General features: G+C 34.3%; 5 protein-coding genes across 9 annotated transcripts in view; 2 read left to right on the forward strand and 3 right to left on the reverse strand.

Annotated features, from left to right (window-relative positions):
* Positions 1–19,735, reverse strand: part of LOC113402901 (ER membrane protein complex subunit 3) — a 118,195-nt gene extending 98,460 nt beyond the window's left edge. Inside the window, exon 1 of the mRNA XM_026643256.2 lies at positions 19,724–19,735. The gene's annotated coding sequence lies outside the window, so the exon portion shown is untranslated. The remainder of the gene's footprint in view (positions 1–19,723) is intronic.
* Positions 1–27,770, forward strand: part of LOC113402857 (uncharacterized) — a 95,373-nt gene that overhangs the window by 17,082 nt on the left and 50,521 nt on the right. The gene's annotated exons all lie outside the window — the stretch shown is intronic.
* LOC113402870 (uncharacterized) lies at positions 434–5,233 on the reverse strand. Of its 5 annotated transcripts, none has more exons than XM_026643219.2 (9): positions 4,999–5,233; positions 4,668–4,736; positions 4,023–4,137; positions 3,164–3,829; positions 2,735–2,917; positions 2,474–2,614; positions 1,771–2,162; positions 1,488–1,701; positions 434–1,276 (listed from the first exon to the last, which is right to left on the reverse strand). In XM_026643219.2, the coding sequence occupies exons 1-9, from the start codon at positions 5,073–5,075 to the stop codon at positions 1,175–1,177; spliced, it is 1,959 nt and encodes a 652-aa protein (XP_026499004.2). In that variant the 5' UTR covers positions 5,076–5,233; the 3' UTR covers positions 434–1,174. The 5 variants fall into 5 exon arrangements, with proteins under 5 accessions (XP_026499004.2, XP_026499002.2, XP_026499005.2 ...); XM_026643217.2 differs by having other exon boundaries at positions 4,638–4,736; XM_026643220.2 differs by having other exon boundaries at positions 4,668–4,722; positions 4,999–5,085.
* Positions 5,320–16,675, forward strand: LOC113402865 (sulfide:quinone oxidoreductase, mitochondrial). Its single transcript, XM_064215865.1, has 14 exons — positions 5,320–5,603; positions 5,977–6,082; positions 9,553–9,777; positions 9,906–10,106; positions 10,632–10,826; positions 11,040–11,244; positions 11,461–11,633; positions 13,602–13,718; positions 14,515–14,739; positions 14,917–15,117; positions 15,190–15,372; positions 15,876–16,077; positions 16,226–16,398; positions 16,521–16,675. The coding sequence occupies exons 1-14, from the start codon at positions 5,509–5,511 to the stop codon at positions 16,650–16,652; spliced, it is 2,433 nt and encodes an 810-aa protein (XP_064071935.1). The 5' UTR covers positions 5,320–5,508; the 3' UTR covers positions 16,653–16,675.
* Positions 16,659–27,164, reverse strand: LOC113402855 (leucine-rich repeats and immunoglobulin-like domains protein sma-10). The gene is made up of 7 exons (XM_026643198.2): positions 26,581–27,164; positions 20,723–21,181; positions 20,306–20,573; positions 19,851–20,237; positions 19,364–19,545; positions 18,459–18,573; positions 16,659–18,117 (listed from the first exon to the last, which is right to left on the reverse strand). Exons 1-7 carry the CDS (start codon positions 26,865–26,867, stop codon positions 17,884–17,886), a joined length of 1,932 nt encoding a protein of 643 aa, XP_026498983.2. The 5' UTR covers positions 26,868–27,164; the 3' UTR covers positions 16,659–17,883.

Consider the following 27,770-nt stretch of genomic DNA (forward strand, 5'->3'; position numbering starts at 1 on the left):
AACCCCAAGGAAGGACTACTTTTTATATCTAAAACATAAGAACCCTTAATGCAAATACATGCAAGCGAAAACTAGTATTATAAATGCAAAAGTTTGGAGGGATGCATGGATGCTGTTACTCAATCACGCCAGGGAGGCCGAAAGGACCCGAATGACATTTGGCATAGCGAAAGATTATAGTTTGGAATTGCACATCGGCACTGTTTGTCACTAACGCTGCTGGCGTGACTAATTTCACTTTAGTAGTACTATGGCAAAAATGTCCCCGTTCATGTCCCCACAACAGCCTACTTTGTATTCTGTGAAGTTTTAACTCCAATCGAATAAATGAATCGCATCGTTCATGTGAGTGAATATAACTTATAATAGATTTCTTAATTTTTGTTATTAATCATATAATTATTTACTTTTGTTTTGATTAAAATTACAAATACATTTTGAAAAATCTTTAATTGAACAGTTATTTTACGGAAAATAAATAGTAAATGATTTAAATAAAATATACTATTTACTTATAATTTAAATTATATTTATATTTTAAAGCAATTAACTTGAATACCATCGATTTACATTGAAAGCTTCATAAAGTATCAATCCATTTCTATTATTTATTAGTTGGGTTCGCACTTCACAACGTTGATTCAAAACAAACGTTCACTGATGAGCACAATGAGCATCGCAGTGTGCAATTCACGATCGCTCATTGAAAGAGTTTTTATTCATTTAAAATATCAATACCAGATTATTTATAATTGTAAAAGCAAATTGCTTCGATTTACAATTTCTATGGTATTTGTATAGCATTATTTTTTGTGATTTTGCGTGATACTGTTTTCTCTGCAGGATGACGATACACAAAAAATATTTCAACGTTTTACTTAATAACTTAAACAGGTACTTATTATGAGCACTACAATTAATATACAATATTAATTTTATCAGTGACATATTTTTTTCTTAACATTAACAATAGGCAAACGTACATATATTAAAATTATACATAGAGTGATTAATTTTAATTTATACAGAGTTTACGTCCTTTCAGAACTCACTCGTATAACAGTGTATGTCAGCTGATTTCTCGCACCACTCATAGCACTCCACAGTGTTTTAGTGACTTCCGGGTTACAGCATATTTCTCGTGATTTCTCTATATACTTCTTTAAATAGTGATCTATCTAACTATGTCTCGTATTCCTCGTATCAATTGTTCTATTAGCGGGTCGTCATCTTCATATCCAGCCGAGTGCATGTGATGACGAATACTGGATATACACTAAAAAATAATAGTTATATATTTAGGATTACAAGAAATAAAATAATAACACAGGAAGTATATCGATAAGGCCTCATTTTCGCTCCAGAAAACCAGAAAAAAAATAGTTTGGCGTTAAGCGAATAATACTAACTGGGACGGAAGTGAAGCTTTATCGATACCCTCTCTTTGTGCATGTAAATAGTTGAGTTTTATAATTTAGTTGCATCACCTTCTCCAAGTATGTCAGACCGGCTTGCGGACAGATATCCTTCACCATATCGACACTGAGGTGGTTGCGATCATTAAAGTTGCACAGCAGGTCACGCAACTCTCGAAGGAACTCCGGCAACGAGGCCGCCGTCAGGTCGGGCACGATCTTCACGCTCAGCTGGTAGCCGACCGGCAAGTCCGTCGCCTCGTCGTACTCCTCGACCCGAAAACATCTAAAAAGAGAAGGCATTTCAGGAAATAGTTCGACCACTCCTCGTCGTGCGGCGCAGCGCGCTCCTCACCGGAGCGTGGAGGCGCGGCGGCCGGGCGGCCAGTGCTGCGACGTGACGAGCGCCAGGAAGGGCAGCGGCCAGCGCAGCGCGGCCTGCAGCGCGTGCTGCGAGCGCAGGTCCTGCGCGGACGGCGCGGCGGGGAAGCGCGGGTGCGAGTGGTGCCACGCGCACACGGCGGCACCGCGCGCGCGCAGCCAGTCCGCCGCGCGCGCCTGCGACACGGGCTCCATGTCGCAGTGCGTGGGCGCGGCCACGGCGCGCACGCGGCGGTACAGGCGCAGGCGCAGGCGCGGCGCCGCCCAGCGCCCGCCCAGCAGCCCCATCACCTCGGCGCGCGACGAGTGCGCGTGCGCGTCCATGTGCAGCAGCGCCGACACGTGCAGCGCCACCTCGCACGGCGCCTGCGCACGCGCACGGTTAGCATTCGCAGCCTCATTTTAACTGATTAGCTGACTTCAAAAAAAAAAAGCCCGAGCATATAGAGTCGGTCGTATCATTTTATATTAGCTACCTATAATGTCACAACTCTGTCATAACTAATTTTGAATAACCTTCTATTTTTAAATTTGAAGTATTTTTTTGTTAAAATTTTATTTATTACTTACACACAAGTGCTAGCCATCACACATCACTACATAATGATCTCTAGTCTAGTTAATTTCATTCGATTGTTTAATGAGGACATAACTGTGAATGATTATTGCGTACTGACCGGTTTTTCTGCATTGTAAAAACGGCACGGGATAAGATTTATCACGGGCTTCTTCTGTTGTCGTTCCTTGCGCGGCTCCTGGCCTATTTCGTAAAGATCGCCGGAGTCCGTGTGCATGATTGTATATCCGCCTCCACCGTCCTGAAAGATTTATTTATTTGATTAATCTGAAAGTTAGCAGAATCTTTATTGAGTATATTAAAAACTAATATTTTTAAAAGAAGGTGTACCTAAATATATAATGATGATTCAAACACATACCAAATTAATCTTTCGGTTCCTTTTGGGCATTGGTTCAAATTTCCTCAATGGAACTGCTATTGGACCATCAAGCTCTTTCTCTTGTTTCTTCACTTCTAATTTAACCGGTGAACTCTCTTTGTCACTATCAATGTCCACTTCTATGTCACTTTCACACTCTGTATCCTTCTTTTCAATTTTTATCTGTAAGTGTAATAATACATATATAATGTGAGTAAAAATCCATATATTTTGAAAACATTTAAATAGTGCAAAAACTGCTAAATCAATATAGATAAAGAAATACCAAGGTATGCAGTGCTTTTCGAGGGTTTTGGTATATTATAGTATTATATAAGGAGCTACCCCTTGCTGAGACATGAGAATAATTGAATGATATGCTAATGTCCTATAATAAATATTAATTATTAAAAGTTTGATGATACTTACAACTTCCTCTCCCTCGGAGACAGGTAAAGCTTGTCCTGAGCCGAGAACTATTTGCATCTGAGGACTTTTCACACTATCATTTGAAAGGCTGGAATCCTTTCTTTGTCTACCTTGAGGGGATTTTAAATTATCATTACTCTTATTCCTAATTCTTCCCTTATCATAATTCCTCGATACTTTTCTTCTATGATTGCCAATCTTTTTCATTGCTGTAACTTTTTCTTTTTGTTGCTTAAAGGTTTTCTTTGTTATTGGCTGAGTTACATCTGACTCAGAGTCTACAGATTCAGTAGAACCAACGACAAGATCATCTTCAAAATATAATTCTGCAGAATCAATTGTATTAATGTTTGGTTGAATTTTTGCTTTTGGTTTTATAAAAGTATTTTTTACATTTCGATTGACATTTTTCTTTTTGAAAGGTTTTTTTGTCACAGGTATTGTTGGAACTCCGGTTGAGACTATGTTCAAGACATCACTCATGCTAACGAGGCTCTCTGAAACAATTTCTTCGTGAACAACAGGTATATCTTCTTCAAGTTTCTCAATATCATGTGATGTGTCAAGATGAATTCCATGTTCTGCTTCAATTAATGCTTGTATTTCTGTTTCTGTCTTTGTTTTTATTGTCTTAGATATTTTTTTCACATTTCTGCCATATTTTATCTGCAAACATTAATTTTATTATGTATTTAAGTTAATAATGTATTCAATATTTCATTAAGAGATAAAAATCAGGAAAACATAAGTAAAAATAATTTAAAAAATATATTATAAAGGCCAGTTAATCAAAAATGTATTAAATATAACTTTCAATTTTAGACATTAGCTTTAACTTCAACATATGTATGACTGTTACCATTTCTGTCTTCAGTAAATCTCGTTCATTCTGAGTCCATGTGGTATGTTGCTCTGTGTTGTACTTAGCGGTTGTATTATGTCCAGAAAGTTTTCTTGACGGACCTTCTTTTAGCCTAGAACAATAGAAACACACTCATAGCAATTATTCTCTCTTTGAAATAGTAAATTATTATTAACAATGTGTTAGCTGAAATTATCATATCACAATTATGATAAAACATTTAAAAAGAAAAAGTGATAAGAATCTTTATGAATGAGAAGGTTGAGAATCACTGCTGTAATGTGCTTTGATGGATACACATTAAAGCACATTACAGCAGTGTGGTGGACATGGAACATGGCAATTTTATATGTGACATATGGAGGTTTCCCCACAGTGTTTTTGTGTTCCTTCTTTGTCAAGCACAAGATAGATAATTAACACAGATTAAGCAAATGAAAATTATTTGTACTTTGGTTAAGATTTACGTGTTCAAACCTCAGGGCCATATCGCCTCTTATGATACTCTTGTATGCTTCTTCTGCTATGCAGTGAATAATAAGAATATAAAGATGTATACTCCCTTCCCAAACCGAATTGCTATTTTATTTTATCCTTTTTATCAAGGCTTACCTATTTTTATCTATATTCTGTGTATCATACCAATTGGTCGCCGGTGAATCGAGCAGCCACTGAGGGTGCACTGTGTCCTCCCTGTCTGAACAAGAGGGTCTAGAAATAAATGAGACAAATTGCAAAAAATATTATTAGTAAACAAATAAACGTACTTGCAAAGCGTTTAACATTTCCCACTTTTATTAATTTTTCTCTTTAAAAAGTGTTTTGCCTATTAATGATCATAATATTTTGTTTTGAACGAATAAATGTCAAAGTATAACAACAACATAAAATACATAAAAATGAGTGTGAAGTACACATAATTTATAATTTGATTGAAGAATAACAAAGCCAAAACTCGAATTTAATTACTTACATTCCTTGATTGTTTTGTGCGAAACAGGAATTAAAAGAAAAGTCTCCAAGTACGTCAATTTCATCCTCGTCCGCCATTTTTGTGATATAAAAAGAATCAAAAATAAAATTACTAAAACTGCCAACATAACAGATTAAATATGTTTTAAGCTTTAAGTCTTATAATTAGTATTTTTAAAGTTTTATTTCTCAATATATTTATGGGATTTAAAAATTCAGGTGAAAATACTTACTGATCTGTATGTAATGAAAAGATGAAATCATTCATCTTTATCTTCTCGAAGTTAATAACTTGCATGTTAATAAACGTCAAGTATCACTCGTTGTCACTGTGATCGGTTGAATATCAACAAATCATAAGTTCTCAAAATAAGAAATGATTATGATTATATAGTTAAGACAAAAAACATTCATTATTCCTTGCGTAATGCTAGTGATAAGTTCTGATGTGACAAGTATAAGAAAATATATGTTATTGCTCATATGAAGTTTCTATTTGTGTATTGTAAATATGAATAATTTTCTATTTAAACTTAGTTTTTTAAGTAAAAACGCGTGGATATTTAGACATCTTTCCGTTTCAGCAGCTAAAAATGCGAATTATTCGTAAGTATTAACAGTATATAATTTCGTAAGGATGTTAAACGTAAAACCTTTTTTGAAAAACTTGTGTAAAGATTTTCCAGTAATATATTTACGCATCCAAAAATGTAATAATAATAATTTTATTAATTATAAATTAAAATTTATTACACGTACTTTTCAAACAATACATCGTAATTCATTATTTAAATGAGCTATTACTGACGAATGAACTATGATTGATTTTCAATTAATGAAAATTGAAAATTGAAAAAGAATATTGAAAATAAATCATAGTTCATTCGAATTATAAGAAAATAAACTACCATAGTTTTATATATTTTTTTAAGTTGTATAATTTTTTAATAACAATAATGTGACTTATTTTAACATATAGATGCAAATTACTCGTGGTGGGTGGTGGCACCGGGGGCTGTACGATGGCAGCTAAGTTTGCAAGACGATTGAAAAAAGACTCTGTAATTATATTGGAACCCAGTTCGGTAAGTACTGTATATATAATAATAAATTTATATTCATATAGGGAACTATAGACAATGAAAATTTGAATGCATATGGACAATATAGTCTAATATACAAACGTTTGACCTGTGGATCTATAGGCAAACTTGTATGCTTGATGGCTGTGGAATCTTATGTTTTGAAGATTAAAATGTTACATCTGTAAAATATTTATGCACTAAACCAATTTCACTTTTAATTGGCTATAGAAAGTGCAAATTTGTTTCTGCATATATTTGTGCTACTGTATCTCCTTTACAGTTAGCTAGGCTTTTAAATTCTCTGTGTCCGAAACTTACTTACTCAAGAGGAAAAAGAGGTTTGAACTCACTAAACTCAGAATCTAGTAGCTTAAAAAACTTTTTGCATTAGTTGAAACATTTATTGTGAAAGGTTAAAATATTTATGTAAAATCAGACATGGGCGTTTCACGTCTGTCATCAATATAAACATTGTCGTAAACAGAATCTGGTCTAGGCGCTTCGGGCGAACATTGACAAAACCATAAAATAGATATCCTAAAATTTCTACAGTTATCTTACAAATATAATAAAATTTCGATATCGTAATTTGGACCAGCGGTTAAACTGAAACATGAACTCGTAAAAATGATCGTACGAGTGCGGTTAAAAATGTAAGCATATGAGCTAGCTACGTAACGGCTGTGTTGACGACATAACCTAACAAATCGGGAAATTACTTTGTGTAACTATACTCAACAGAGTATAGTTATACCTATATATTAACCTATACCAGGTTGAAAACAAATAATCATGACGAATACAAGAGCTGTTTGATTTAATAACAATAATACTTGAGTTATAATTAAAGTAAATATTTTCCTCAGTATTTCAGTGTCGAGGAATGAGATAAACGTCGGTTAAGCTCGTTCCTCTGAGGGATCTGAGTTTGCTGGTATACATATGAATTTCGCTGCGTTAATACAGAACATTAAATTGAAAATACCTACAAGTTTTATTTTCAGGGCCAAATTTATAAAGAACCGGCCACTAAACTTTGTAGTTACAATTTTTTGACACTTAAATAATAAAATAATAAATGTATTCTGCATGGATTGGAAATAGATTCTTCACAATCCACTCATTTTTTACCATACTTATAATAATTGTTCATTGAGTCTATTCCATTCCATTTATTCCTATATATATATGAATTTCATTTTGAATAAAGAATATTAAATTCAAAATACCTACAAATTGTATTTTCATGGTAAAATTTTAGAAAAATGTGATTTATGTTTTATAATTAGGAAATTAATATTAGATTATTCTTTTTGTCATTGTTTTTGCCCCTTCATCCAGTTGTAGATGCCACGCCATCGAAATGTATGCAAAGTAAAATGAAATGATGTATTATATCCGTAAATTAGTAATTATTATATCAGATTCCCGTTCACCACAATGTAACTATTCTTTGGAGCCATTTTGATGTTATATTTCAGGATCAGGAATTATTTTATTAACTTTCCGAATAAATAAAACGCTTCCATCGTTGCCGATATCTTCGTAGTAAACATATTCTGTCTCCTGTACGGTCAGTGTGCGACCCTTGCCAATACCCTTCTAGAATTAGGCATCTTTTCTGCCTATAGCAGGTACACTTACCCGCTTAGGAATGTTGAATTCCTGTATGTAGGGTACATAACAAATACTGACTGAAATTTGGATTTGATGATATGCGCTCGTATAATTTTTCGTATCATATCTATTTTCCTGATAATGCAATACTGGCCTTTCTACAATTATTGTATTTGCATTTAAATAGAATTTGTTCATGATCGAGAATGAGAATGAATGACATGAGCCAAACGTTTTAAAATGTACTTTACTCAAATCGGCTCCGTCAAAGAGTAAGTATTTTTAAATCGTTATTTTTCAAGATAAACTTTACTATGACTTTTTCCCTTTTTGTGCCTTTAGCTTATGGGCTGGATTATATGTCGTATGCGCAAACAGTAAAACTCACTATCGACCGATGGGACTGTCCAACAGGACCCTAGGAACTCAATGATAGGTTGCACAACAAGGGCGTTTTATTTATTTATATGACAACACCAACAAGTAGGGTGGCAGAGGTTACCATTTATTATCAGGTGGCATATGTCGGTCCGCCTACCTATTTCATAAAAATAAAAATGTATGTTTTTTGCTACTTCTAGTTATTAAAATGAAGCATATTGCTCATCTGCGTCTGTAAAAATATTCCATTGTCTGTCATTTCCTTGAATTGGTATAAACCATAACTAAAACCATACGTTTATGCTAGAAGTATAAATATTGAGTCAGCGATATTACAATACAACTGCGTAATAAAATACAATTACGATGTGTACATCGTAAATCAAAGCATTGATGGGATTCATGTGTATATATATTTGTGTAATTTACGAGTAATGAACCGTTCAAAGCTACTGGATATTATGTTTAATATTTTTATACGTTTGCTATCCTATTAGCGCAGCGCTAAAATAACGATGGGCAATGACGAGTAAACAGCGGCGATTAGCGTCGCGAGCGAGTAACGAAGGTCATATTAATTCACGTTAAAACGTTATCTCTTATCTGTGGAGGTACTTTTTATAAACGGTCATAGCATTGATTAATCCGCAATCTCTATGTTACTACGAAATATTTGAATTCACGGTAACTATTCATGCATTTCAATGTAATGAATATTATTTCGTAGGCTAATATTACTGGCCTCTATCCGAATGCGTGCGAGGTGGACTCGCGTTTTGAAGTCGTTAGTTTGCTCTACGTTCTTTCGGAACCCCTGATAATGTTTAGGCAAAATTCATGATTGTCGAATGAATAGTTAAAATGTTCCCGCTGCCTGTCTGTTCCTGTATATGCTTAAATCTCTAAAACTACGCAACGGATTTTGATGCAGTTTTTTTTATAGACAGAGTGATCCAAGAGGAAGGTTTATATGTCTAATACGCTTTTATTCGCTTACATTGCAAACGCTGTCTGAACTCTACGAAATAGATCAAAGTAATGTACTACAGCTTTGTACCTAAACCTTAAAAAAATCCGTGAATGGTATATTTCTATCTCTTAGGGATAACTCACAATAACCATTTTTTATCTTTTACTTTTTACAAAAAATAATAGCTTATTTACGAAGCGTTTTTAAGCAACTCGTTAACCTTCTGAACTTTTCAATAAGCTCGAGAACTAAGCAGGTAGTAAAAACAACACAATAAACAAGTTCCAGTAGTATAATTGTATGAAGTACAGTGTTATTACAAATATTTCGTAATTAGTTAATAAAAATACTTTAATACCTATGGAATCACGTAAATTTCTTTGATAGATATGCTCGCACTAATCAATACCTATATATAGAATATAAAAAAAGTATTTCAAGATCGAGTTTAATAATTATATATTTTTTATAGAAGTATTGATTTATTGATATTATCTTCCAGGATCATTACTATCAGCCCCTGTTCACGCTGGTGGGCGCGGGCGTGACGTCGGTGGCCGCGACCCGGCGGAGCGCTCGCAGCGTGCTGCCCGCGGCCGCCCGGTGGGTACAGGACTCCGCCGAGAGTATACACCCTAAAGAGAACTTGGTCAGAACCACTGCAGGACATACTATCAACTATGAGTATCTAATCGTGGCCGTTGGATTGGTTAATGACTATGCTAAGGTAAGACAATATTTTTTTATAAAAAATATATATTGTTAACCAGCAACCTAGGAAATTATTCTTAAAAAGTCTTATTCGACTTTGAAAGTATGACGGATAATTCAAGTAATTATTTCTATTGTCGTCAGGTACCCGGTCTGACTGAAGCATTAAAAGATAGAAACAGCGGGGTATCAACAATATACTCCTCCGACTATTGCGAAAAGACGTGGTCAGACTTCAAAAATTTCAAAGGTGGTGAAGCGGTGTTCACGTACCCGGACACCCCCATCAAGTGTCCCGGGGCGCCGCAAAAGATCGCATATATGGCTGATTCGTATTTTACAAAGGTATTTTTAAATACTGCCCGTTTTGTACTAATCAAGCGAACTTGACGTCTTTGGCGCCTTATAATCATTGAAATTAGCATGAAACCAGTGTCTGATTATGTATTTTTATATTAATTCGTATCTTCTGAAATTTAGTCAAAGTTGTTAATTTTTTACCCACTCCGTTCGTGAATCGCCTGCGCCGTATTAATGCGCTCCTTCGGTATAGGTTTGTAAGACTCGGGCGATTTGTATAAACACGTAACGTCCAGATAGAACTTCAAAAAGTAAATAAAATAATATAAATATCCGAATTTTCCTATATTATTCTTGGGGCACAGTAATCGATTCTATTTTAAGATCAATAAATTTTAAGCTAACCCGAGCTCTAAAAAATGTTAAGCATACTATTCTGTAGATGATACAAGAGCTCGGAGTTAATTTTCGTTGATTTCCATACAGGATATATAAATTTCATTCGTATACCATCATTGCATTTAACAAACAAACAAAATGATCGATAATTTAATGATTACCAATTTGTAGACGAACGTGCGTTCAAAGTCCAACATAACGTACAACACGTGCCTGCCCGTCATCTTCGGCGTCAAGAAGTACGCGGACGCGCTCATGAAAGTCGTCGAGCGGAAGAAAATCAAAGTCAACTACAAGACCGTGCTCAAGGAGGTCCGGCCCGACAAGAAGGAGGCCGTGTTCTACAGCGGGGACGACCGGACCGAGGTAGGGTGCTGCGAAACGAGGTGCGAATATGAGCCACTTGCATTGTTGACCCGACGTTTGGGACAGAGCATATCGCAATTTGTTGCGATGCCCAATTGTTTTTTTTGCGGCAGGGACGATTTTTGATTTTTGGTGTGACGGTGAAGTAAATAAAAATAAAGCTGCGACACACTGCTACACCTTGTAAATATTCCACCGCGCGGCTCCCTCCAGGAGTCGACGCAGGCGTACGCGCTGCTGCACGTGACGCCGCCCATGCGGCCGCCGCGCGTGCTGCTCGCGGGCGGCGCCGCGCTGGCGGACGCGGCCGGGTTCCTCACCGTGGACAAGTTCTCCCTGCAGCACACCGTCTACCCCAACATCTTCGGCATCGGGGACTGCACCAACACGCCCAACAGCAAGACCGCGGCCGCCATCGGTGAGTTCTCCTCGCCTGGATTCTGGGGACCTTTCCTCTACATGTTCACGATTCGCTCCGTTCTACGTACTTATTTGGGCGGGCGAGGAGGTTTTCGACTAAAAAACCAAATACAAGTATAATTCGAACCGTCGAACGGTAGTAGCGATTCGGACTGTCGATTTTTCCGGGAAGGTAAGTTCTTCAGTTGGTTATGAACCGGCCGTGCCCCCGCAGCGAAGCAGGCGGCGGTGGTGGAGCACAACCTGCAGGCGGCCATGCGCGGGGGGGGCGGGCGGCGCGCGTACGACGGGTACGGCGCGTGTCCGCTCGTCACGTCGTACCACACGTGCGTGCTGGCCGAGTTCCTGTACGACGGCGTGCCGCACGAGACCTTCCCCATCAACCAGGTACCGCTGCCCCCTAACTGACCTCTGATCCTATATAGTTACTAAAGTAACTCACAAGAAAGTTTCTCATAAAAATAATTTATTCGAGATAATAAGATATTAGTTCATATCACATAGTAATTCAATAAATATATTGGTACCGACTTTGACTGATCTGTGATTGGCAAGTGTGCTTGTCTTTTCAAGTAAATAATAAAAATTTAAAATCGTATATAAATTATTTAATTATTTATATCTCGTGATTGTAATCGATTACTATTCCCAATTTAAACACGTAAATGACACAACCTATAATTTATATAAAAATAATTCACGCGCAGGCGCGCGAAAGCATCGTGGCGTACTACATGAAGAGAGACTTATTTCCTTTCATATATTGGAACTTCATGCTGAAGGGCCACTACAATGGACCGGAGTTCGTCAGGAAGATCATCAACCCGTTTGCTAAATAAAAATATTTTATATGCATATAAAATAACATTTATTTACATAATACGAAAAGTAACAAATACAAACTTTCAAAACTAACCAACCTAATATTTTTAGATTTTCTTAGTGATGGAATGGTGACGTGCGTACCGCGCAATGTTATCAAAATATATTACGTAAACTGACGAACAAACGAATGTGACTGTTATATGTACTAGCGATAAGGTTTCGATTAGATTGTATTCATCCAGACTTGTATAACAAATACTTATGCTACTAACATTAATAATTTGATTCCAATATTATATTATTATAAAGCGATTTTATTTGTAGTGAGTACTAGAAGAGGCAGTCTGTATTAGTTTGGAGATGAGAATATGAAATTATATACTATTCGGAGTATATTTTGTTAATAAAAAAAAAATTATATTTACTTTAAAAAAAAGTATATTTAAATTTAAAACTAAAACTGTTGACTTTAATTATTTATATAAATTAAAAAATATTGTTTTTCGTTTTGAGCATATTTTGGCTGTGAAATATTCGAAATAAAAAAAAAGTTTTCAAAGCAAAAAAACTATATAGAGAGTTACTAACGCCAATATAGAGTGAGCATGTTGTATTTTGTCAAATTAACATATTATATTTCGTTGTATATAAAGTGATACTATAATATTAAAATATTAATATTAATGACTTGTGCAATATGATGTTATAATAAATTTTGTAAATTAATAGTATTTGTTTTTCATTTATTTTTAATGTAATTGTGTAGTAAAATAAATAAGCAAATAATCAGTCTTAATTAAAATGAAAATATCTCTAGATGAAAACATCATATTTAAAATGACAAATTACAAAAAAAAAATGTTCGCCCTCCAAATTGAAGTAAAAATTTCATCGTTAAAAAGATACATTAAGTATAGGATATATTTTAACATCACCGCTGTCAAAATAATGAGCAAAGTAAAATCTAGATGGTTTATGAATTGTACAAAATATACAAATGTCGTGAAAATGGAAAACATCCTTCAATAAACCAGAATAACAATGAACGGAATTATTAGGCCTCTGACACACAGACAAATTACTTTACAGTTGTATTCCAGATTAAGCACATGCAGAGTGTTCAAGTGAGCTTAATATGTTAATAGAATAAGTAGAAATAATGACAAAAAGATTTGAACAATTAAATCTAAAATTAAACAAGGTCCAGTATTTAATAATATTCTATAGTAGATTATATTAAAAAAAAATCAACTCCAAATAATAACTCTGTGTAAGATTTTAATTTAATTTTTATGTATATATTATTGTATGAGGTAAATATGTCTCGATGTCTTGATTAAAATAAACAATTATGGATATTTAAAAAGCCCGGAGATATCATACCTGATTTTTCATACTGGAGATATAAATATATGTACTTTTAAATAATAGAGTAACACGTGCAATGCCAGCACTATATACTAGACCAGAGCCATTTTAGTTCCTATACAAATTGGTGTCATCTTATATTATTTATATTTCATTAAATAGTGTAACTGCAGATGTAAACTGTTGGTGGTCGGTGGCGGCACTGGTGGATGTAGTGTTGCTTGGCGGTTTTCTAAGAAATTAAACGACAAAGACATCATCGTATTAGAACCGAATAAGGTAATAACGTCATCACTAAAGCGTTGTATACCGGGTAACTACGACTACCTCATTGGTCTAGTGGCTTCAAGCCGTAGATCCCGTGATCAACCAAATTCAAAAAAATCTCAGGTCGGTTCGATAAAAATTATTGAGTTTTCTGTCGAAAAATTCTCAGTAACAGTCCGGAGTCGGGAAGTTGAAAAGTGTGTACACTCCCGTACCTCAGAAAACTCGTAAAGCCGTTGGTCGCGCGGGAACTCTTTCCGGTCGGATTTACTGTCCCATGGGATTATGAGAGTGCCGGAATAGAGAGTAAACCTGTGTTTCCGCACACACTTGTGCACTATAACTGATCTCCCATAACCGAAATCAACCGGACGACATCATCATCATCAAATAGATAAACAAAGATACGTCTCTTTCTACCACCAGTAATTTAACATTCGATAGATAAATACAAAAGTATGTCTAACCAAAAGAACAACAAACAAACGCTATGCATTTGTGAGTCCGTAGTTTAAATTGCAATAAAATAAATGTTATTTTTCCAATGGTGTACCTAATATACATGATATATATACACGTATAATAATCATGTACTCGATGAATGCCTGAACCTTTCAAATTTCGAACTTGGCACCCCCTGAATGCAGCTTTATAAACCACTACACCAACGAGGCATATTTATGCTAAAATTTTAAGATATTATTGTCATAAACGAATTACTTACTTGGAGAAAGTAAAATTATATTGAAAAAAAAAACGCCATGGTAAAATGAAAAAATCTGTTAATAATTCCTTCAAAAACCCACAGGACCATTTCTACCAACCGCTATTTTCGCTTGTGGGAGCTGGTATTAAAAATTTCGCTGAATGTCATAAGCCCTTGAGGTCATTGTTGCCTCATAATGTGTTATGGCTCCGAGATCACGCAAGCTGTTTTGATCCTTGCAACAATGTAGTACATACTGGCTGTGGATTCAAAGTGCGATATGATCATATGGTGCTAGCGGTCGGCTTGTTAAATGATTACGATCAGGTATGGTTTATTTAATTTAGTAGCATATCACGCATATGCACACATACATGAACGACAAAAACATTGTTCTTCACGTGACACGGCTTTTTGAATAAAACGATGTCAAAAAATTTTAATGTCTCGATGTATGTATATCAAAGGTCCGTTTCGAATCACTGATTTTACAAAAAACTTAAGATTCTAGGCTTGAGATACGCCCTCAGCAACCCTCTTGCTCCAGTCTCTACGATCTACTCGCCTGAATACTGCCAAAAATGCTGGTGTTGTATACAGGGGTTCAAAGGAGGACACGCTATATTTACATTTCCTAAGCGAGCGGGAAAATGCTCTGGGGCAGCGCAGAAAATCATGTATCTTGCACATGATTTTTGGAAAAAGGTAATTTAAAAAATTTAACACCTAATACCATAATTTATATCCCCTTTACCCACTTAATACATCTTATTGCAGAATAATATTAATTCGGTAACAAATATAACGTACAATACTGCCGGAGGCTCTCTTTTCGGAGTTCCAAAATACGCAGCTGCATTAGTGAAGGTCACGAACGACAGGAACATCATTGTGAACTATCAACTTGATCTGATAGAGGTGACGCAACACAGGGCTGTATTTCTTGATGTTAATGGTCAGGTATTGAATTAATTGTGAATTCCTGGACTTTGTGTATTCTGGCTAATAGCGCCATTCCCAGTAAATAATATGCAGGAAATATTATAACGCAGGTGTAACAAGTATACTGTCTGCTCGCTTATTATCATAATGCTTGATGTTACGGTAATCCGACTTGAAAGGAAATATAAGAGAAGTAAGCTACTTTTTATGTCCTCCGAGGCACGCGAGTGTAACATTGTCAACTTTCCAATTTCGTGGTGTCACTGATATTTTTTACAGGAAACTAGCCATCATGGCATACAAGTTACCCATTTACATTTCCTGGTACAGGGTCTTGAAAATACATGTCTGTTAATTTTCGAAGTTTACAATAATATTTCCTTCAAATTTTTTATGTTAGTAGTAAAACAAGCCAAATTTAAATCTTATAATAAAAAAACGCCCATAACTATCTGTCATTGCCATTTTCGTAGTTATTCAAAAAATCCATTTAGTTAATATCAATTATATTCCACGACCAGACAATAATACTACCTTACAAGTTCCTACACGTGACGCCGGCCATGTCTCCCCCGCGCTGCCTGAGCGAGTGCTCACAGCTGGCGGACGACAGCGGCTACCTGAACCTGGACCACCGTACTCTGCAGCACAGGCGGTACTCTAACATATACGGGTTGGGAGACTGCACGAATACGCCTAACAGCAAGACTGCGGCTGCTGTTGGTACAAAAACTTATGATTTTATTAAGCATTAGAATTTGAAGCATTACTGATTGTTTTAAATCTTTCATTATTAAACTTTATTGAATGAATTACATGCTACTTTACAGTTGCTCAATAATTATTATATAATATGAAACTCAAATTTCAGCTAAGCAAAGTCGCGTGTTAGAGCTTAACTTATGGGACACCATGTACGGTAAAGAGCCTTCTGCTAAGTACGATGGCTACGGTGCTTGTCCCATGCTCACCTCTTACAAGACAGGCATACTAGCCGAATTCACGTATGACAAAAAGCCCTGCGAAACATTTCCATTTGATCAGGTTAGTTCAAAAACAGTATTTAATGATGACGATGTCCTACTCGTCGATTTCGACCGCGGTGGTCATTCTAAAGAGAGATTCATAATTCAAGAATTTGTATAGTCGTTTAAATATTATTTCAGAGTAAAGAGCGACGTTCTATTTATTACTTGAATAAGGAAGTGTTGCCATATATCTATTGGAATAAATTAATAAAGGGTAAATGGAATGGTCCTACCACACTACGCAAGTTCATTAATCCGTTTGGAAGATAAAAACAATTGCAATTACAAAATCATTTATTTTTATTAAAAACTACATAACAAAATTAATTATGTCTGCGTTAATAAAAAAATACGTTACATTATAATACTATGTGGTTTCAATGGCATATAATATACGAACTCATTAAAATAAAACTATTTTATCATTTGGTTTGTACAATTAATATGTTGTAATATAAACTTTTTGTTGATTTTTTTTTATGAAAACGATACGAACATATTTATTTACAAATACTAGTAGTGTTTATAATCACACATACCCTACATATTGCTTGCATCACAACCTTATAATATTATGGGTCATGAATGGCAAAGGTCGGGTCAGACATTACGGTCACCGTCCACACTCCTACACAAAAATTACCCACATTAATTTCCGTCAGAAGCAATATAGAGTCGTTTTTTGAATATAATGCGTATGCCCAAGTTGTATAAGGATTGTTACGTCACGCGTCTTGTTACGCACTACGTATACGTGTGGTTTATATAACTTTCAATCGTCGTGATCAATGTTATTGTGTTTTTTTACAATATATTAGACGTATAAAAAAATGCCTTAATCTAAGGACAAATATGAGTAATTTAAGTTGTTTTCTGAAGTTGCCAACACTGAGATTGCGCGACATTGAGGTGTTTGTGCATGTGAAATAATTTAAAATAAAAATGGATGAATATTTCCTTAACTTTTATGCGTAAAACGGCAAGGATGTGTATTTTCTTTTGTTTCTAAAAACTATATCTGCACAGTCACTAGTAACTAATTACAGCCCGGCCAACTTAGATCGTGCGTACACGTGCGCAACACGCAAATATCAAAAAAAGTTTATTATATATTTCTAATATTAATGGAGGTTTCCGAAATGTCAATTAATTCACTTTTCAATTTATCGCTCCATATTATAATGATTTTACAATACATACATTTGACTAGCACTGTCCTGTTATAACTAATAACTAAAGAGAATATAAAAATATTCCAACGAACTAACTAGAAACTAATCCACAGAATTTTTAAAAGAGGTACCTACAAGATTAATTTAAATGACATTACTTAAAATTGTAAAGATCAAAAAACTTTTTCATTGATAAAAATAAATGTACATTTTTAAAATTTTACTCTATCACTGACGTGATAACCATCTATGATAATACCTTCATCTTTCTTAAACGTATTTTAACTTCAAATATTTGATAACAAGGTATCTATAGACATGGCACGAGTTCAGGGTTTGTTCAACGCAGTGAACTGTTCTCTTTGTAAGCCATTAGTGTTTTTCTCGTCAGACATGCTCTGTCTCTTTCTGTTCAAAGCAGCCTGCCTGATTCTATGTCTTCTTCGACTCTTCACCAGATAAATGAATAAGGCGATCGCGATAAGTAACGCAACAAGGATGCAGCCAGCGAGGATTAGCGTGAGAGAGGTGACCTTTGATCCCGGGTCCGATGACGGCTCAACCTGGAAAATACAGGAAATTAATCTTATTTAGCTTAACTTCGATTAAATCGTTCTTTTTTACACTATAAAATTTTATATATATATATAATTATAAAAACAGCAGCAGTGAGGCATATCAATCAATTTAAAAGTGTCAAACTGCTAAAGTGGGAGAAATCCCCCACTAACAATAAGTAGGTTTAAAATACAATAAATGATCGATTAAATGTTTATTTTTAAATAAAGTTAAATATTCAGATTGAATGTATAATTTGTTAATTGAATCGGTTCAGTAATATTAGGTGTTTTAATTCAATCAATTGAAGAATTAGGAATGAAAAGACAGCTGTAGTGTAGCTCACCACGTAGGTGCCGTGCGGGCCGGCGCGCATGTAGAGGTCGTTGCACATGGCCTGCTCGGTCCAGTTGTACCAGTGCACGAGCCGCAGCCCCGAGTACGCGCGCGGAGACCCGCATCTGAAACACGATTGCCTCACATCAACGGTAATCCTGATTAATTCAGAATTTCCAACGAGTTTAAATTAGCTTGACATCGTTTGTTTTCGCTTTTCCGTTTATTTGTGGGCGGTGCAGTGTATTTTATCCTCCAATCATCTCTATCTCGAGACGTATTTTCAGTTATTAGATCGGGCTCTTGTGGTTTCTTGCCGATTCCCATTCACGGTAATCGGTTTAGGTGCTTGTCGACCTAGTCGATTATGTTTGTTCAGTATGTACTTTGTGTTTCATCAAACGATCCGATGAAATTGCTTTAAAATTTAGATCGAACTAAATAACAAGATCGATGGACTAGGGAAGGGGCCACTTAATCCGATCGTCGTGAGCACTAAATGGCTACCTCCACTGATTTTTACTTAATACTTTCATAGTTCATATTTTGCTCAGCGATAAAAGATATTGTAAGGAAACCCTCATGTTTCGTATGTAACGCAACACATATAAACGGAACACACAACATGACAACAACACGATACATTTGCATTCACCAAATCTACTAGAGTTTAGAAATGGCATTTGTCCATTTTGCATACTAGTTAGATAGAAGATTTGTGGTTTTGGTTACATTCATACAAGTTGTCCGTTAGAGGCATATATACTTTTGCAATACATAGAAAGCGGAAAATCCCGATGTTCCATCAAATTCAGTAGCACCTACCATTTTTGAGAACTCTAACACAGAATTAATACTAATTAAGATTACACTAGTAATAAATAGTATCTTGCAATTACCAAAAATAAATTTTACCTCAGTTCAGCCAGAAGTCTCGAGTTAGCTTGGTACATTTGAGGCAGTAAGTCATCTAGCAGCCACTGCAGCTCGCAAGAACAGTGCCATGGGTTGAACTGCAAGTTGGCTCCCTCTGACAACGATGGCCAGTCGAGTAACGTTTTGGACAGACTTGTTAGATTGTTCTTGCTTATGTCTAACTGAAAATAGAGTGCACGTGATCTTACACTGGTGACAGATACGAATTCAAAGATTAAGTGAAATCAAAATATACTTTATTCAAGTAGGTTTAAACTCGCACTTTTAAATGGTAACTTAACAAGGTTAATTATGAAACCTCGTAAAGAGATTCAAAATCAATATATACTTTTCAAGTACGGCTTTACCTATAAAATTACCTAAAGATCGACACATAGCTTTAATTTTAATATTTATTACCCATCGTATAAAGATCGTATAAAAGAGACACACATTTTAAGTACGTTTAAAAATGGAAGATACTTACCATACACAAAGATGTTCCATCAAAGGCACCTTCTTGTATACTGTGCAACGACGCACAGTTTGATAAAAATAGGGTAAAGCAATTATTTTCCTGCGATAACTCTTCATTATTGCGTCCAATTACGTTGCTGAAAGCCTTATCTTCAACCACAAATAGTTTATTTAGATCATTCATATACAAAGTCTTTAGTGCCAAAATGTTTTTAAAATAAATACTTTCTATTGGGTTGCCATCTAACCGCAACTCCTCTAAATTGGGAAATATTTGGCTGCTCAAACATTTCGGTACATCTGTAATTAGGTTGTATGATATATCAAGACTAAAAAGTTTGGGCAATTTATTTTCTATATTGAAATCTTTTATTTGGTTTCCGCCAATACTGAGAACCTAAAAAGATAAACAAATCAGACAAATTTTATAAGAATACAGCAATTACGTGATTCCATCAACTTTACCTCTACGTTATTGAAGTTGACGTTACTCTCGTCGTAAAGTGCGGACAATCGATTGTATGATAAATCAATATAGGTGATATTGCTTGGAAACTTTGGCCAGTGATATAAAGTGTTTATCTTCAATATAGCGATTTGTAGCGTCGGCGGTAGAGCGAAAGTGAACGTTATGTTGTTCTGCGCAAGATTCAATTCTCTTAAATTGGTGCAGGACAATAAGGAATCCTCTTCGACTACCTCAATTACGTTGTTAGATAAATCCAGGAGCTCTCTGAAAGAAGGCCACTATGTTGTATTAAAGGACGTTACATATTTTTTTCATAACACTGTATTCACTTTGGCTACAAAATGTTAAAACAATTAGGTAGTTGATGAATGATTCAAATGATGCATCGACTATTACATATTGCGCATACTTACATATTGTTGTTCTCTGGAAATGATTCTTTTACAACCGATCGAATTCTATTTCCGTTCAAATTTAATCTCGTAATTCTTCTAAGTGGCTCACTTTCAATTCTTCTAAGCAATAAGTCAAAAATGCCGTTCTTGCTGAGATCCAAGTCCTCTAGTAAAACCATTGGCTGTATCGCATCAACAGGAATTTTCTTCAAAAGATTGCTTTGCAAATTCAATCTTTTTACATTATGTAGAAATTTAAAATCTAAGGGATTTAGGTCTGTTAATTTATTGTAGGATAGATCTAAATCCTCCAAGCTTTCGATATTGGTGAAAAGGTCAGGGGTCATCTCAGCTAGTTCGTTTTGGCTAAAAGATAATTTCTTCAAGTTTGGGACGTCGCTGAACGGGTCCGGCCAGTATGTCTTGATGGCATTGTTACTGAATCTCAGGGTTTCTACTTGCGAATTAGGCGGTATCCTGAAATGTATTAAAAAATATGGAGCTTAGAGCGAATTACGCACAAATATATTTTAATAAAGTTAATTAAAAATTGTGTAATAATTTAAAGATTTTTTTGTTTTTTTTTTCTTAATAACAATAAAACTACATGGGGTTCCCACAACAAGTGACCAGGGTCACTTTAGGTAATATACCTTCGCATCGTAAGAAGTATAACTTTTCCTTACATTGACTAATACATTTTCAATCACGGAACTTCGACTAGTATAATATATTATAATCAACCATTTGTTAGAGTACGAAGAGAATAATCTGAATTCGTTAGTCTTAATACAGAGTTCATAAATACGTTAAATTCCTAATTTATAATGAACATATTGTATCATTAATAGATATTTTATTGTGTTTTTTTTTCGCAACAAAGCAAGCAGGCAAACGTTGATGGTATTTATCGTTTTATAATTATGTAAAATATAGTCGTGTTGAGGACAAATGTGCTGAATTATTGCAGCGGTGGTGTCATTCATTAAATACGAGCTGTAACAATTGACTGCGCTGTAAACTGCCAGAGGTCCAGATTACATCATATAATCTATTTTTAATGTCGTTGTAATTTGACAGTCTTGACTTTTGATGGTCATGCGAGATAAAAAGAATAGTCAAATTTTGCATTTCCTAGAGAGGTAAATAAATAAACAATTCACCTTAATCCAAATTTTTTTTTATTAAAAATGCAACGTGAAAACTGATTATATTTTAACTAGCTGTTGTCCGCGGCTTTGCTCGCGTGGAAACTGTTTATATTACCGAATCATTTAAAATATTACGTTAATTTAAGACCTCATTTGTGGTTCGACTTTCGTGGGTTAGATACATCAGACTGCTTACAGAGCTCACTCTCGAACAGGCTATTTAGAACTGTCTATGCGAAAAAATCTTCTCTTATATCTACTCCGGCCATTTTAGACATTTGACCTTGTGTTTTATTAATTGTCATGGTGAAGCATACTTTAAACGTGAACTGTACTCTCTTGAAATTAAAGGGGTATTCTGATGGTATTAAAGATATTCTTGGAATATACACTATTTCTCTTTTAGTACATCCAGTGATAACTGTAACCTATGACATTACGATACAGAACCCTTACTCTGGTGCCGTTGCATAATTTTTGAGGTCTTAAATTCCTCAGTAACATTATTGGCACACCAATCTCCTAACATAAAAAATGACGGGCTTTCCAGACTAACCTATATAAGAAATTTCAACCCCTATTACAATCCTTAGGGATAGAATATCCAGAAACTCTTAAATACATATCTACTCATTTCTCATCAGTATCCCAAAAATAAAGATTCATATTTCTAACTTAAAAATGCTTCCATAAAAACGTTCAACCCTCATTTCACCCCCCTTAGGAGTTGAATTTCCAAAATTCCTTTCTTAGTGGGTGTCTACTCAATAAAACGATCCTACCCATCGAATTTCATGACCCCAACTTTAATAGTTTACGCTCGGCGATGATGAATCTGTCAGTCAGGACTTGTTATTTTATATATATAGATGACATAGATTCGTGGCCTTAAACTTTTTCAGACAAGGTCCTCCTTAGGTATCTTATGATGTGAGATTTGTCCGTTATTTGATAGTGATGACGCAAGCTAAACGTAGTAAAGTAAGTAAATTTACATAAAATGATAACGTTTATATTTAATATCATATACTCACTGCTATAAGTATTCTAAATTTTTTCACGAATTTTCAACGAACCTATACCGAGAATAATTCATTGTTTTTGATGTGAAATGAATGATTTATTCACTAACATATGTGTTACTTGCGGTTATTGTATAATATTTCCTTCATCATGGTTTTCAGTATGAGTTAATTTAACAGATCTTGTTGTTCTAGTTATTTATTTTATTTTTAATAATTATTACCCAAACGAATTTGTTTGTTTTTTTTTAAAGAGTAGTAGCAATTCATCATTGTAAGGAATTACTAATATTCCTATTTACCCCTTTATAATTAAGTTTACAGATTAGGCTAGGAGTGGGGACAACAATAGCCCAAGAAGTCAGGATTAGGTCGTCTTCTGCGTCTTTTATTTTACATCGCTAGGCGCTCCGTAAACGTATTATTGTCAAATGAAATTCTTAAAACTGTATTTTCCTCCATTCATATCTAGCTCTAGTCAATAGACACATGCTTAGATCCTTTCATCTTCCAAATATCATCCCTCACACTACATACATCTAAAAGCCTAACAAAATTAGGCCTTTAAAGTAAGGAAGATTAGCACCTCACAGCCAAACACATTAGTAGTACTTATTGGTAAGTTCCTTGTAATATTATATTAATCCATATAAGAACACCATCGTAATCAGTTTGTTAAAATTAATAATTAGGTACATGAGTGTCAATGACCTTAACTGAACTGCCAAGTTTGTTTTAGCGCCATCAATCAAGGTGAGAATGTCACGTTGTTTAATTTGCGAACCTGCATAGAGTTAACTAACTTTCATATTAATTATAAATAAATTAAAGCCAAAATAGAACAATAGTTACTCTTAGTTCGCGACAGGCATATTAATTATTATTTACTATTGGAAAAGACGTTAACCATTTAATTTCGTTACATAATACACATATTATTATTGCTACTATTGATGATATATCATATGCATTCTCTATTTGAAACATAACAGGAGAAAGCCAAATAAACAACATTTGACAGCATAATAACGCGATATCATTGGTCGAGAGCTTGATTAGTCTATTTTATGTAGATTTGCGATAATATGGCGCTTTGAACGTCGGCGAAACTGTTATCGAAATTTTGGAAGTAAAATTAAAGTGGAAATAAGTGGTTAAGTGCAATAGTGTTGTATTACAAACTCTTTATGGTGCGCAATAGCTGAGTTATTAGCAAATCACGTGAAATACGAGTTTCGGGTTTCTTCTCACAGAGTACTTCTACAGTTGTTAAATCTAGTAGTATTCAGTTGGAACTTTAAAACGGTTTCACCAATCAAATAAGGTGAAATTGTGACTGATGATTATACACTTTACAAATACTAGCATAATATATTTTATTTAATTAAGTACAGAGATTAAGTAAAAAACAAGACAAGAAAAATTTTAGATTGTACATCGATTTATAGGGAATTAAAACTCACTTAGAATTTCTTTTATCATCGCTCCAAGAGCGTGATAGCTTTCGATCGTATTGGCGTTTACTTTATTACGACGGTGTTTGAAAACAATATTTTTAAACTAAATAAAAATAGTCATTAATCGAAATTATTAACGAATAATATGACTTGACTTTTTGTTGTATCTGGAAATACTTGGAGTTAGGACTTTCGGCTTAATTTTAGTTGCCTAATTTTTATTTAGGCTTTTTATTGTGTCCAATCTTGATATCACAATAAAAAGTAAATAGGCAAAATAAACATTTGGAGCAAATTTAATAAAAAATATAAAACAAATTCAATTTAAGAAATGCTGTGCAGAAATATGCAGACTACAAAATCTAAATATATAATAGGCACTGTATCATAAGCAATATTTTGTCGTAATTTTACAAGATTTATTAATCGTAAAACTATTACCGGTTCGAAATCTAGAATGATCCTATTACACGAATGGTTTGATTAATAATTACACAAAGTCAAAATCATTATAGTATTTATTCAACTAGGCTCATAAAAGCACTATAAAATATATATACCTAGACTAATTTCGTATGAACAGCTCCACGTGGGTAGTGCCTACCCACAAATGTCAAATGAAGGCTAAAACGTCTCGATTGCGGTGAATGAATCAGAATAAACACTTTTAAATATAATATATCAATGGATAAACAAAGGTAGGTGAGTAAATATATTTGATAACAGCTGATAACTGTTCTTATAAGTGCATAAGTATACTATTAACGTCAAGTGTTCCAATGTACATACTTTTTGTAGTTTTCTATGTTATTAATAAAATAGCTACTTATTACTAACACTAACATTTGTATGTAAATTGTCTTTTTTATGTTTTGTAACATGTCTACTACATTTATCTATACATATTATAAAATAAAAGCCTACCGCCGCGTTTATGTACGCGATAAAATACAAAACTAAAAAACGCATTTTTATACGGTTGCGTTCACCAATGGACTGTGACTCATGAGGGAGGTATACGTGTATAATTTTTCTTTAAGTTTTGGTCTAAAATAATATGCCGTACTAAAAAACCAGTAGAGAAGCATATTATGAAATTTACGTTTTATGCAGATCCTTATTCTACCCGTGCGAAGCCGGGTCTGGTAGCTTATATAATAAATGTTAAAGTTTGGATAATATATATGTATTTCGAAGCCCCCACTCGACAAACAGATTCTGAGGATTTGATGTCGATAATGTCGTGAACTAAAGCGAACATTTTTAATGTACTTATAATTCATAAAAAATTACAATACGATAAGATAATAGTTGTAGATATATATTTTTGTTGCACTATTTACGGTTCTGAAAAGGACTTTACAAACAGAAATCTATTAGAGTTTAAATATCCATTTGAAATATTACATTGTATTTAATTATTTGTTTTACTTACCCTACTTGCATACTATAAAAACCCCAAAATAACCTATAATTAAAAGTAACCTTATTTACACCTTCAAAATATTTAAATAAATAAATAAATTTTTAAATTAATTTTAATAAGTTTTTTTTCGGTTCCATACTAACATAAGTACTTTTCGCATATATATATATATGCAATTGAGGTAACACATGTATTTGATTATTATTTTGATGTATGATTGTTATATATTTTGAATATAATATCATATAACGTTTTTAAGTTGCAGCTTTTCTAGACGGCTTAAATATTTAACTATAGCTTGTGATTATTAATGCCTTAGTAAAACTTAATAACCGTTTCTCAAGTAATTGTCCCTATGATCCCGCCGAGCAGAATAAAAACATCGGTAATACGATATGTATTTGTTAAAAAGGAATAAATATAGGTTCATCGCTTTTAAAGTAATATTTATGGGATTGGAGATAAAACAGTTAAGAGAATCGAGGCGATTTATACCTACGATATAGAATATATCGATTATTTATACCTACTAGCTGACTCAATAATGAAACATCTAACATACGTACAGATTACGAGTGCAACTCAAGCCTCAATTAAGTTAAAATCGAAGCAATAAATAACTTACATCGGATTGCCTTCAAAAAATTGAAATTTAAAATTAAGAGATAGTATTTCCTTTTGCTTTATATAAATGTTCGAGGAAAACTATGATACATTTTTCCATAGAATTTTATCTTTATGATGATTCAGCTTTACTGTAACCCTGGAACTATATTTCGTTTATTAAAGATAAAATAGAGTACATAGATTGTTTACTCACTTGCCCAGAGTGGAAAGGCCCAAGCCTTCGAATGCTGCCGCTATTTTCAATCCATTCGGATTATCGGGCCACTGTATTTTGTCTAAATCAGCAAGATTTTCAATTCTGTCCAATTCAGAACACTGAATATTTAAAACCAAATGAGTGCCATCAACATCTGGTATTTCACTGCACGTACAATGTTCACAAACTTTTATTAATCTGTGCACTTCCTCCGTCACTTCCTCTTGAGCAAGCACGATTTTGAAAATTAAACAATAAAATGTCAAACTGTTTATGGCGCGCATGTTGTATTTTTAAATCTTTACATTAACACATCTACGTACGGCTCGATATCGAGGTGGAATGATAAGATTCCTTTTATCTTTGTGCTATCGCGGCATTGGTGATGCGTGTGTACATTGCTGAAAGTGACGTATACTAGATAGAAAGGGATTAGAATACTAAAAGTTAGGTTGGTGTATGAGATAAACATTTAACACAAACCTCCAGTTTCAAATTTGTAATACATTGTAACACAAACTCAACTGTAAACTCTATAATAATAGAAAAAACGAAATATTTGCGAACAGAAACTTCGAAGGTATAAATGTGGCGTGGGTTGAACATAAGAGGCGTATTGTAGTGGCGCGAGTCAAACAATATAATGATCATTACTATTGGCGAGGCGAGCTGCAGGTAATGTCAGGCGTTACATTGACCACAATGTCACAGGTTTGATTTTAACCGACTTCAAAAAAGTAGAATGTTCGTCGGTTTTTTTGCATGTTCCCCGATAACTCGTAAACGGTTAAATCGATTTGGTTTCTTTAAACTGTACTTTCTATTAGAATAGGTTCCTCTTTTACTCTTACCAGGTCCGATTATATTTTTCTTTGACGTACAATGCATAATTTTACACAAAATTTGATAGTTTTGTGGTAAGAAGGTAATTACAATTAAAATAATTTAAGAAAAGATCAAACTGAGTTATATTTCAGCACATTATTATTATTAGGAGTTAAAAGCGCTAAGCGTTCTTAAATCTATTTTTTTTGTCTATATACTAATAACAATATAAATTATTTCGTTTACTTAAATTATTTAGTTTTTGCATTTGCAGTGCAATAAAGTTTTTAAGGATTTAGGTTAACTTTACGACCGTCGTTTTTAATCTTACACGTATATATTGAAAATTCACAAAAAACAGA

This window comes from Vanessa tameamea, chromosome 9, assembly GCF_037043105.1.
Source record: "Vanessa tameamea isolate UH-Manoa-2023 chromosome 9, ilVanTame1 primary haplotype, whole genome shotgun sequence".
NCBI lineage: Eukaryota > Metazoa > Arthropoda > Insecta > Lepidoptera > Nymphalidae > Vanessa > Vanessa tameamea.

Bases quoted from the DNA above. Each gene is read 5' to 3' on its own strand.
- LOC113402855 (XM_026643198.2), bottom strand. From the start codon at position 26,867: ATGCGCGCCATAAACAGTTTGACATTTTATTGTTTAATTTTCAAAATC. The intron at 20,574-20,722 runs GTAAGTATGCGC...GCCTTCTTTCAG, and splicing joins TTTCCAGAGAACAACAATAT to AGAGCTCCTGGATTTATCTA. The intron at 18,118-18,458 runs GTGAGCTACACT...TGTATTTTCCAG, and splicing joins GCCCGCACGGCACCTACGTG to GTTGAGCCGTCATCGGACCC.
- LOC113402870 (XM_026643217.2), bottom strand. From the start codon at position 5,075: ATGGCGGACGAGGATGAAATTGACGTACTTGGAGACTTTTCTTTTAAT. The intron at 2,918-3,163 runs GTAAGTATCATC...TTACACTTACAG, and splicing joins TCTCCGAGGGAGAGGAAGTT to ATAAAAATTGAAAAGAAGGA. The intron at 1,277-1,487 runs GTGATGCAACTA...ATTATTTTTTAG, and splicing joins GTCTGACATACTTGGAGAAG to TGTATATCCAGTATTCGTCA.
- LOC113402865 (XM_064215865.1), top strand. From the start codon at position 5,509: ATGAATAATTTTCTATTTAAACTTAGTTTTTTAAGTAAAAACGCGTGG. The intron at 10,107-10,631 runs GTATTTTTAAAT...ACCAATTTGTAG, and splicing joins CTGATTCGTATTTTACAAAG to ACGAACGTGCGTTCAAAGTC. The intron at 16,078-16,225 runs GTACAAAAACTT...CTCAAATTTCAG, and splicing joins CAAGACTGCGGCTGCTGTTG to CTAAGCAAAGTCGCGTGTTA.